The sequence below is a fragment of the Hirundo rustica genome, unplaced genomic scaffold (assembly GCF_015227805.2).
Source record: "Hirundo rustica isolate bHirRus1 unplaced genomic scaffold, bHirRus1.pri.v3 scaffold_561_arrow_ctg1, whole genome shotgun sequence".
Lineage (NCBI taxonomy): Eukaryota > Metazoa > Chordata > Aves > Passeriformes > Hirundinidae > Hirundo > Hirundo rustica.
This window is the reverse complement of record NW_026690604.1, coordinates 1-12,360: the sequence shown is the minus strand read 5'-3', so window position 1 is coordinate 12,360 and position 12,360 is coordinate 1. Positions and strand designations below refer to the sequence as shown.

The 12,360-nt window shown below is 47.9% G+C and overlaps 1 protein-coding gene across 1 annotated transcript; it reads left to right on the top strand.

Moving 5' to 3' along the window:
* Positions 1-530: 530 nt before the first annotated feature.
* On the top strand, positions 531-7,047 carry MROH1 (maestro heat like repeat family member 1). Its single transcript, XM_058424434.1, has 3 exons — positions 531-678; positions 2,395-2,460; positions 6,341-7,047. The coding sequence occupies exons 1-3, from the start codon at positions 546-548 to the stop codon at positions 6,424-6,426; spliced, it is 285 nt and encodes a 94-aa protein (XP_058280417.1). The 5' UTR covers positions 531-545; the 3' UTR covers positions 6,427-7,047.
* The last annotated feature ends 5,313 nt before the right edge of the window (positions 7,048-12,360 follow it).

Sequence of the window (12,360 nt, the reverse complement as noted above, 5' to 3'; positions counted from 1 at the left end):
GGGATAGCGGGATAGCGTCGGGATATTGGGATAGCAATGGGATATCGGGATAGCAATGGGATATTGGGATAGCAATGGGATAGCAGAATATCGGGATAATGGGATAATGGGAAAATGAGATAATGGGTTAATGGGATGTTGGGATATTGGGATATTGGGACACTGGGATATTGGGATGTGCAGGGGTTGCACTACTGCCCAAATGTCCCCAATGTCCCCGATGTCCCATTGTCCCAACATCCCCAATGTCCCCGATGTCCCCATTGATGTCCCCAATGTCCCCAATGTCCCCAATGTCCCCAATGTCCCCAATGTCCCCGATGTCCCCGATGTCCCCAATGTCCCCAATGTCCCCAACATCCCCAATGTCCCCGATGTCCCCGATGTCCCCAATGTCCCCAATGTCCCCAACATCCCCAATGTCCCCGATGTCCCCAATGTCCCCAATGTCCCGGATATCCCCGATGTCCCCGATGTCCCCGATGTCCCCACTGTCCCCAATGTCCCCGATGTCCCCGATATCCCCGATGTCCCCATTGCCCCCAATGTCCCCGATGTCCCCGATGTCCCCTCAGATGCGCAGCCGTCCCTCCCTCCTGCGCCGTCTCGTCTCCACCGACCTCTTCTACTTCCGGAGCCCGTGGCCGGAGCTGCGGGCGGCGGCGGCCATGTTCCTGGGTGAGGGACGGGGACACCGCGGTGGCATTTGTCACCGGGGCCGGCGTCACCCGGGTTCGGGGCTGGTTTGGGGCGACTTCGATGGGTTTTGGGGGAAAATTTGGAAGTTTGGGGGTCTCTGGTGACCCCCAACCTCATCCCCAGCTTCTGTCACCTCCTGGTGTCACCACGGTGGTGGCTTTTGTCCCAGGAGGTGACATCGCTCCTGGAGGTTCACAGTTTTGGGGTTTTTTTTGTTAGATTTTGTTGTTTTGGGTGATTTTTGGGGAGATTTTTGGGGGTAATTCTGAAAGTTTTGGGTTCTCTGGTGACCCCAAACTTGTCCCAGCTGTTCCTGTCACCTGCTGGTGTCACCACGGTGGTGGCTTTTGTCACCAGGAGGTGACATCCACCATGGAGGTCCCCAAGGGGTTTTTTTGATGCGATTTTGTTGTTTTGGGTGATTTTTGGGGGTAATTCTGAAAGTTTTGGGGTCTCTGGTGACCCCCAACCTCATCCCCAGCTTCTGTCACCTCCTGGTGTCACCATGGTGGTGGCTTTTGTCTCCAGGAGGTGACATCCACCATGGAGGTTCCCAGGTTTGGGGTTTTTTTGGTTAGATTTTGTTGTTTTGGGTGATTTTTGGGGAAATTCTGAAAGTTTTGGGGTCTCTGGTGACCCCCAACCTCATCCCCAGCTTCTGTCACCTCCTGGTGTCACCACGGTGGTGGCTTTTGTCCCCAGGAGGTGACATTGCTCCTGGAGGTCCCCAAGGTGGTTTTTTTTTGTTAGATTTTGTTGTTTTGGGTGATTTTTGGGTAAATCTGAACGTTTTGGGGTCTCTGGTGGCGTCAAAATTGTCACCAGTTTCTGTCACCTCCTGGTGTCACCATGGTGGTGGCTTTTGTCCCCAGGAGGTGACATCGCTCCTGGGAGGTTCCCAAGGGGGTTTTTTTGGTTGGATTTTGTTGTTTTGGGTGATTTTGGGGAGATTTTTGGTGTAATTCTGAAAGTTCTGGGGTCTCTGGTGACCTCAAACCTGTCCCCAGCTCCTGTCACCTCCTGGTGTCACCACGGTGGTGGCTTTTGTCACCAGGAGTTGACATCCACCATGGAGGTCCCCGAGGTTGTTTTTTGATGGGATTTTGTTGTTTTGGGTGATTTTTGGGGAAATTCTGAAAGTTTTGGGTTCTCTGGTGACCCCAAACTTGTCCCAGGTGTTCCTGTCACCTGCTGGTGTCACCACGGTGGTGGCTTTTGTCACCAGGAGGTGACATCGCTCCTGGAGGTTCCCAAGGTGGGTTTTTTTTGTTAGATTTTGTTGTTTTGGGTGATTTTTGGGGGTAATTCTGAAAGTTTTGGGGTCTCTGGTGACCCCAAACTTGTCCCAGCTGTTCCTGTCACCTCCTGGTGTCACCACGGTGGTGGCTTTTGTCCCCAGGAGGTGACATCGCTCCTGGAGGTTCACAGTTTTGGGGGTTTTTTTGTTAGATTTTGTTGTTTTGGGAGATTTTTGGGGTAATTCTGAAAGTTTTGGGGTCTCTGGTGACCCCAAACTTGTCCCAGCTGTTCCTGTCACCTGCTGGTGTCACCACGGTGGTGGCTTTTGTCCCCAGGAGGTGACATCGCTCCTGGGAGGTTTTTGATGAGGTTTTGATCTGTTTTGGGTGGGATTTTGGGATAAATTTTGAGGTTTTTTGGGAATATTTCCCATCCCAATCCCGAAATTCCCCTCAGGATTCCTGGTGCTCCACATGGACGAGGAGCAGGGCGAGGAGGTGGACCTGGACGAGCTCCTGTCTGGTGAGCGGGAATTCCCAAAAATTCCCAAATTCCTGAATTTACAAATTCCCGAATAATTCCCAAATTCCTGAATTTCCAAATTCCCGAACTCCTGAATTCCCAAATTCCCCAATTTTAAAGGAGGAAAAATAAAAAATCTACATTTTGTACATTCTAAACTTTAATTTTGGGAGAAAATCCCACACTTTTAGGGCCAAATTCCCATTTTTAGGGGGGAAAAAAAATTTCCCAGTATTACGATCTAAATTTTAATTTTGGGGAAAATCCCGCAAGTTTAGGGGAATTTTCCAATTTTTAGGGGAAAAAAAATTCCATTTTTATGGTCTAAACTTTAATTTATTGGGCCAAAATCCTCCTTTTGGGGGGGGGGGGGGGGGGGGGGGGGGGAAATTCCTTTTTTTTTGTTCTAAACATTCATTTTTTGGAGGGGGGAAAAATTCCCACGTTTTTAAGGCAAATTTCCTGATTTTTAGGGAAAAACTCAATTTTTTTTTTTGGTTCCAAACTTCCAATTTTTTTTTTTAAATCCCGCATTTTTATGGGTGGGGGGGGAAAAAAAAGATTTTTTTTGCTTCTAAGCTTTCATTTTTGGGGGGAAAATCCCACATTTTTAGTGCCAACTTCCGAATTTTTTAAGGGAAAAATTCCATTGTTAGGATCGAAACTTTCATTCGGGGGAAGATCCCACATTTTTAGGGCCAAATTCCTCATTTTTAACTGAAAAAAAAATTTCCCATTTTTAGGGGAAAAAAATCACTCATTTTAAAGAAAACCCCACATTTTTAGGGAAAACCCCCTCATTTTTAAGGAAAAAAACTCCCGTTTTTAGGGGGAAATCCCCCTTTTTTTTTTAGGAAAACCCCCCATTTTTAGGGGAAAACTCATTTTTAAGGAAAAAATTCTCGTTTTTAGGGATAAATCCCTTCTTTTTTAAGGAAAAAAAATCCCCATTTTTAGGGGAAAAATCCCTCATTTTTAAGTACGCGCCCCTCCCTTTTTTTTAGGGGAAATTCCCCCATTTTTGTGGAAAAACTCCCAATTTTTAAGGAAAAATCCCTCATTTTTAAAGGAAAAACTCTGCATTTTTGGGGCTAAATCCCTCATTTTTTAAGGAGAAAAAAAAAAATCCCCATTTTTAGAGAAAAATCCCCTTTTTTTTAAGGAAACCCCCCATTTCTGGGGAAAATTCCTCACTTTTAAGGACAACCACCCCCCTCCTTTTTTAGGGGAAAATCCCTCATTTTTAAAGGAAAATCTCCCATTTTTAGGGATAAATCCCTAATTTTTGAGGGAAAAAAAAGAAATCCCATTTTTAGGGGAAAACTCCTAATTTTTAAAGGAAAAACTCCCCATTTTTAGGTAAAAATCCCTCATTTTTAAAGCGGGAAAAAAATTCCCCATTTTTAGGGAAAAATCCCTCATTTTTAAGGTACCCCCTCCTTTTTTTAGGGGAAAATCCCCCATTTTTGGGGAATAATTCCCATTTTTAGGGGAGAATCCCTCATTTTTAAGGAAACACCCCCCCATTTTTAGGGAAAACTCCTCATTTTTAAAGAAAAAAAAAAAAAATCCCATTTTTAAGGATAATTCCCTCATTTTTTAAGGAAAAGCTCCCATTTTTAGGGATAGATCTCCCATTTTTAAAGGAAAAACTCCCATCTTTAGGTATAAATCCCTTATTTTTAAAGGAAAAACTCCCGTTTTTAGGAGAAAATCCCTATTTTTTTTAAGGAAAAACTCCCATTTTTAGGAGAAAATCCCTATTTTTTTAAGGAAAAGCTCCCATTTTTAGGAGAAAATCCCTATTTTTTTAAGGAAAAACTCCCATTTTTAGGAGAAAATCCCTATTTTTTTTTAAGGAAAAGCTCCCATTTTTAGGAGAAAATCCCTCATTTTTAAAGGAAAAACTCCCATTTTTAGGAGAAAATCCCTATTTTTTTTTAGGAAAAACTCCCATTTTTAGGGATAAATCCCTTATTTTTAAAGGAAAAACTCCCATTTTTAGGAGAAAATCCCTATTTTTTTTAAGGAAAAACTCCCATTTTTAGGAGAAAATCCCTTATTTTTTTAAGGAAAGACTCCCATTTTTAGGAGAAAATCCCTTATTTTTTAAGGAAAAAAAAATTCCCATTTTTAGGGAAGAATCCCTCATTTTTAAAGGAAAACCTCCCATTTTTAGGTATAAATCCCTTATTTTTTTAAGGAAAAACTCTCGTTTTTTTGGAAAACCTCCAGATTTCTGGGGCTGTGGGGATCTCGGGGTCGGAATTCCGGCCCCGAACCTCCCGGGAAGGGCCCTCTTGGACGGCGCGCAGCGGGATGAAATCACTTTCCTGGATTTCAGGGATTTTTTCCCTCCTTCTCTCCGCTGACCTCATCCCCTTGGAGCCGAGCCCGGAAAATTCCCGAGCTTTCCAAAAAGGAGCCGCAAAAAGAAAAAAAAAAAAAACAACCACAAAACCCAAAAAAAAACCTCCTCTAAAAAAGGGAAAAAAATTCGTTTTTCCGTCGGCTCCGAGGGCCGAGAAAGGGGAGGGAGCCGGAATCCGCCCGGAATTCAGGGAATTTTGGGGATCCTTCAGGGGGCTCCCATCCCAACGGGAATGAGGGAAAAATCCCCCGGGATGTGGGATAAACAAGGAAATTTTAAATTGGGAAAAATAAACCTGAGAGCAGCTCCAGGATTTGGGAATGGGGCTCGGGAGAGGTTTGGCCGGGAAAATCCCGTGGGATTCGTTCCCGATCCAGCCCCGAATTCCCAGGATCCGATGGCCCCCCATCCCCAAAATCCCGCTCCTGCCGGGTTTAAAGGATCCTGGGAATTTTGGTGGGTTGTTTTTCCCGATTTGCCCGATCCGGGGGGATTTTTTTAATGGATTGTTTTTCCCGAAAAAATGAGGATTTTTGTTGTCGTCGTTATCCAGGATTTGGTGATTGGCAGGGAAAGGTTCCGGGAGGGAGGAAAATTGGGGATTATCCCAAAAAAAACTAAAATGAAAAGGTTTGGGATGAGCCCAAAAAATGAAAAGGGAAGGTTCAGGGTGATCCCGAAAAAATTCAAATTAAAGGCTTGGGATGATCCCAAATAAATTCAAATTCAAATTAAAGGTACAGGATGATCCCAAATAAATTCAAATTCAAATTAAAGGCTCGGGATGATCCCAAAACCCCAAAATTAAAAGCCAAGGCTGGGGATGGTCTGGGAAAGTTAAAGTTAAAATTAAGGGCTCAGGAGGATCCCAGAAATCCTAATCTCAGATCCCAGTCCTGATCCCAATCCTGATCCTGATCCCAATCCCAAGCCTGATCCAAATCCTGATCCCAATCCCTGTTCCTGATCCCAATCCTGATCCTGATCCCAATCCCAAGCCTGATCCAAATCCTGATCCCAATCCCTGTTCCTGATCCCAATCCTGGTACTGATCCCAATCCCAAACCCCATCCAAATCCTGGTCCCAATCCCGGTTCCTGATCCCGATCCCAGTACTGGTCCTGATCCCGATCCTGATCCCAATCCTGACCCTGATCCTGATTGTGATCCCAGTTCTGATCCCAATCTTGATTGTGATCCCGATCCTGATCCCGATCCCGATCCTGATCCCAATCCTTGATCCCAATCCCTGATCCTGATCCCGATCCCAATCCTGATACTAGTCCTGATCTCTGATCCTGATCCCAATCCTGACCCTGATCCTGATTTTGTTCCCAGTTCTGATTCCAATCCTGATCCCGATCCTGATCCCAGTCCTGATCCCAATCCTAGTACTGGTCCTGATCCTAATCCCAATCCTGATCCCAATCCTGATCCCTGATCCCTGATCCCAATCCCAATCCCGATCCCGATCCTGATCCTGACCCTGTCCCTGCTCTGCCGTTCCAGCCCTGAAGCTGCTCCTGAAGGATCCGGTTCCCGCTGTGCGGATCAAGGTGGCCGAGACCCTGGGACGCCTCGTCCGGCTCCTCTGAATCCCGGAATTCCCAGAATTCCTGGAATTCCCAGACCCTGGGACGCCTCATCTGCCTCTTCTGAATCCCAGAATTCCCAGAATTCCAAAGATTCCTGGAATTCCCAGACCCTGGGACACCTCATCTGCCTCCTCTGAATCCCAGAATTCCCAAAATTCCTGGAATTCCCAGACCCTGGGATGCCTTGTCTGCCTCCTCTGAATCCCAGAATTCCTGGAATTCCCAGAATTCCCAGACCCTGGAACACCTCATCCGCCTTCTCTGAATCCCAGAATTCCTGGAATTCCCAAAATTCCCAGACCCTGGAACACCTCATCCGCCTCCTCTGAATCCCGGAATTCCCGGAATTCCCGGCTCAGCTCAGCAATACCCCGGGGGATCCCAATCCATGGGCAAAGTCTTCCTGCTCCTCCTTCCTCGGGAACACACGGGGGCAATAAAAAATCCTGGGAAAAACGTCCGGAATTGGGGAAGAGCTCCGGAGAGATCCCGACGGATCCGGGATCCGTTCCCACTGCGCCGCTTCCCGATGGAAAACGGGATCCGTTCCCGAAATTCCCAGCCGGAACCTCCCCCCCCCTGTACAGAGAGCTATTTTTAAATAAAGCTTTTGGCTCCTGAGCCCCGCTCCGGAATTCCGGGATTCCTGGGAATGTGGGAATGGGATCGGAGCTGTTGGGGATATTGATGGGAATATTTGGGAATGCGACTCTGGATTGTATCCCGGAAAAAAAGCCTTTATGGAGCCCTGGGAGCTGGAATTCCGATCTTGGATGTGGTTGGACCCTCGGGAATGTCAGGAGTGGGGAATGTGGGGATGGGGAAACTGAGGCACGTGGGAATATTGGGAAAAATTGGGGAATATTTGGGAATTCAGGACACAAAGAGCCTGGAATTGAACCATAAAAAATCCTTTATTGAGTGCCGGGAGTTCCGACGCCATCGGATCGCGGTGGATCCCCTTGGATCCCGTTAGATCCCTCGGGAATGTGGGGATGGGGACTGAGGGATGTGGGAATATTGGGGAAAATTGGGGAATATCTGGGAATTCAGCACAAGAAGAACCCAGAACTGTAACAAAAATCCTTTATTGAACACCGGGATTTCCGACGCTGTGGGATCCCATCGGATCCCGTTAGATCCCTCGGGAATGTGGGGATGGGGACACTGGGGCGTGTGGGAATATTGGGGAATATTGGGGAATATTTGGGAATTCAGGACACGAAGAGCCCGAAATTGAACCATAAAAAATTCTTTATTGAGCGCTGGGAGTTCCGACGGCATCGGATCCGTTCGGATCCCATCAGATCACGTTGGATTGTCAGGAATGTGGGGGTGGGGACACTGAGGCACGTGGGAATATTTGGGAATTCAGGACACGAAGAGCCCGGAATTGAACCATAAAAAATCCTTTATTGAGCACCGGGAGTTCTGATGGTGTCGGATCCCATTGGATCCCATTGGATCCCATTGGATCTGTCGGGAATGTGGGGATGGGGACACTGAGGGATGTGGGAATATTAGGAAATATTGGGGAATTCAGGACACGAAGAGCCCGGAACTGAACCATAAAAAATCCTTTACTGAGCGCCGGGTTTTCCGACGATGTCGGATCCGTTCGGATCCCATCGGATCCCATTGGATCTGTCAGGAATGTCAGGTGTGGGGAATGTGGGGATGGGGGCACTGAGGCACGTGGGAATATTGGGGAATATTGGGGAATATTGGGGAATATTTGGGAATTCAGCACAAGAAGAGCCCAGAACCGTAACAAAAATCCTTTATTGAGCGCCGGGATTTCCGACGCCGTGGGATCCCATCGGATCCCGTTAGATCCCTCGGGGATGTGGGGATGGGGACACTGGGGCGTGTGGGAATATTGGGGAGTATTGGGGAATTCAGGACACGAAGAGCCCGGAACTGAACCATAAAAAATCCTTTATTGAGCGCTGGGTTTTCCGACGCCGTCGGATCCCCTTGGATCCCATCAGATCCCATTGGATCTGTCAGGAATGTCAGGTGTGGGGAATGTGGGGATGGGGGCACTGAGGCACGTGGGAATATTGGGGAATATTGGGGAATATCTGGGAATTCAGCACAAGAAGAGCCCAGATCTGTAACAAAAATCCTTTATTGAGCGCCGGGATTTCCGACGCCGTGGGATCCCATCGGATCCCGTTAGATCCCTCGGGGATGTGGGGATGGGGACACTGGGGCGTGTGGGAATATTGGGGAATATTAGGAAATATTTGGGAATTCAGGACACGAAGAGCCCGGAATCGAACCATAAAAAATCCTTTATTGAGCGCTGGGAGTTCCAACAGCGTCTGATCCCAACGGATCCCCTTGGATCCCATCAGATCCCATTGGATCTGTCAGGAATGTCAGGTGTGGGGAATGTGGGGGTGGGGACACTGAGGCACGTGGGAATATTTGGGAATTCAGGACACAAAGAGCCCGGAATGGAACCATAAAAAATCCTTTATCAAGCGCTGGGAGTTCCGATGCCATCGGATCGCGGTGGATCCCCTTGGATCCCGTTAGATCCCTCGGGAATGTGGGGATGGGGAAACTGAGGGATGTGGGAATATTGGGGAAAATTGGGGAATATTTGGGAATTCAGCACAAGAAGAGCCCAGAACCGTAACAAAAATCCTTTATTGAACGCCGGGATTTCCGACGCTGTGGGATCCCATCGGATCCCGTTAGATCCCTCGGGAATGTGGGGATGGGGGACACTGGGGCACGTGGGAATATTGGGGAATATTAGGAAATATTGGGGAATTCAGGACACGAAGAGCCCGGAACTGAACCATTAAAAAACCCTTTATTGAGTGCCGGGTTTTCTGACGCCGTCGGATCCGTTTGGATCCCATCGGATCCCATTGGATCTGTCAGGAATGTCAGGTGTGGGGAATGTGGGGATGGGGACACTGAGGCACGTGGGAATATTGGGGAATATCGGGGAATATTTGGGAATTCAGCACAAGAAGAGCCCAGATCTGTAACAAAAATCCTTTATTGGGCGCCGGGTTTTCCGACGCCGTGGGATCCGTTCGGATCCCGGCGGATCCCGGCGGATCCGGGCGGATCCGGGCGGATCCCGGAGGCTCAGGTGTAGAGGCGCACGGTGCCGTCGGCGCCCGAGGAGAAGATCCAGGGCTGCTGCGGGTGGAAGGCGACGTCGAGCACGCCCAGGTCCAGCGCCGGCGCGTGGCCCTTGAGCACCTTCAGCGGCACCAGCAGCGCGTTCTGCAGCAGGTCGCTGCCGGAAACACGGAATTCCGGAGTCGGGAGAGGGAATTCCCAAAGGGGGAACCGGGATTATGGCTGGGGAACGGGGAATTCTGACAGGGGGAATGGGAATTCCAGGAGTGGGAACAGGGATTCCCAAAGGGGGAACCGGGATTATGGCCGGGGAACGGGGAATTCTGACAGGGGGAATGGGAATTCCGGGAGTGGGAAGAGGGATTCCCAAAGGGGGAACCGGGATTATGGCCGGGGAACGGGGAATTCTGACAGGGGGAATGGGAATTCCGGGAGTGGGAACAGGAATTCTTGGAGTGGGAACAGGAATTCCCACAGGGGGAACCAGGATTTCAGGAGCGGGGACAGGAATTCCCAAAGGGGGAACCGGAATTACAGCAGGGGGAATGGGAATTCCTAAAGGGGGAACGGGAATTCCCACAGGGGGAACTGGGATTCCTAAAGGGGGAACGGGAATTCCCACAGGGGGATCAGGAATTCCTAAAGGGGGAACGGGAATTCCCACAGGGGGATCAGGAATTCCTAAAGGGGGAACGGGAATTCCCACAGGGGGAACCGGGATTCCCAAAGGGGGAACCGCGATTCCCAAAGGGGGAACCGGAATTCTGACAGGGGGAATGGGAATTCCGGGAGTGGGAGCGGAGATTCCCAAAGGGGGAACGGGAATTCCCAAAGTGGGAACTGGGATTCCCAAAGGGGGAACGGGAATTCTGACAGGGGGAACGGGAATTACCAAAGGGGGAACTGGGGATTCCCAAAGGGGAACGGGAATTCCCAAAGGGGAACGGGAATTCCCAAAGGTGGAACCGGAATTCTGACGGGGAATGGGAATTACAGCAGGGGGAACAGGAATTCCCAAAGGGGGAATGGGAAATCCAACAGGGGGAACGGGAAATCCAACAGGGGGAACGGGAATTCTGACAGGGGAACCAAGATTCCCAAAGGGGGAATGGAAATTACAGCAGGGGGAACGGGAATTCCCAAAGGGGGAACGGGATTCCCAAAGCAGGAACAGGAAATCCAACAGGGGGAACAGGGATTACAGCAAGGGGAACGGGGATTCCCAAAGGGGGAACGGGAATTCTGATGGAAGGAACAGGAATTCCCAAAGGGGGAATGGGAATTACAGCAGAGGAAACGGAAATTCTCATGGAGAACAGGAATTTTGGGAGTGGGAACAGGAATTCCCACAGGGGGAACCAGGATTTCGAGAGCGGGGACAGGAATTCCCAAAGGGGGAATGGGAATTATAGCAGAGGGAATGGGAATTCCCAAAGGGGGAATGGGGATTCCCAAAGAGGGAACGGGAATTCCCATAATTCCCATGAAGAATTCCCGTGAATCCCACACTTCCCATGAATCCCACTAATAAATCCTGAAATTCCCGTAAATCCCATAAATAAATCCCATAAATCCTGTGAATAAATCCCGTAAATCCCATAAATAAATCCCATAAATCCCATGAAGAATTCCCGTAATTCCGATAAATCCCGTGAATCCCATAATTCCCATAATTCCCGTTAAAAAATGCTGTAATTCCCGCAAATCCCATAAATAAATCCCGTAAATCCCATAAATCCGTATTTCCTGTGAATAATTCCCGTGATTCCCGTAATTCCCATAAATCCCATAAATAAATGCTGTAATTACCATAAATCCCATAAATAAATCCCGTAATCCCGTAATTCCCGTAATTCCCCATGACGAATTCCCATAAATCCCATAAATAATTCCCGTAATTCCCACACTTCCCAGGAATCCCACTAATAATTCCCGTAATTCCCATAAATCCCATAAATAAATGCTGTAATTCCCATATATCCCATAAATAAATCCCGTAATTCCCATAATCCTGTAATTCCCGTAATTCCCATAAATAAATCCCATAATTCCCGTGAAGAATTCCCGTGATTCCCGTGAATAATTCCCTTGATTCCCGTGAATAAATCCCGTAATTCCGGTGAATAAATCCTGTAATTCCCGTGAATAATTCCCTTGATTCCCATGAATAAATCCCGTAATTCCCGTGAATAATTCCCGTGATTCCCGTGAATAATTCCCGTGATTCCCGTGAATAAATCCCGTGATTCCTGTGAATAATTCCCTTGATTCCCGTGAATAATTCCCGTGAATAATTCCCTTGAATAATTCCTGTGATTCCCGTGAAGAATTCCCATAATTCCCGTGAATAAATCCTGTGATTCCCGTGAATAAATCCCGTGATTCCCGTGAATAATTCCCGTAATTCCCCGTGAATAATTCCCGTGATTCCCATGAATAATTCCCTTGATTCCCGTGAATAATTCCCTTGATTCCCGTGAATAAATCCTGTAATTCCCGTGAATAAATCCCATGATTCCCGTGAATAAATCCCGTAATTCCCGTGAATAAATCCTGTAATTCCCGTGAAGAATTCCTGTAATTCCTGTGAATAAATCCCGTGATTCCCGTGAATAAATCCCGTAATTCCTGTGAAGAATTCCCATAATTCCCGTGAATAAATCCCATGATTCCCATGAATAAATCCCGTAATTCCCGTGAATAAATCCCGTAATTCCCGTGAATAAATCCCGTAATTCCCGTGAATAAATCCTGTGATTCCCGCGCGGAATTCCCGTGATTCCCGCGCGGAATTCCGGCGGATCCGTACTTGTAGACCATGCCGTG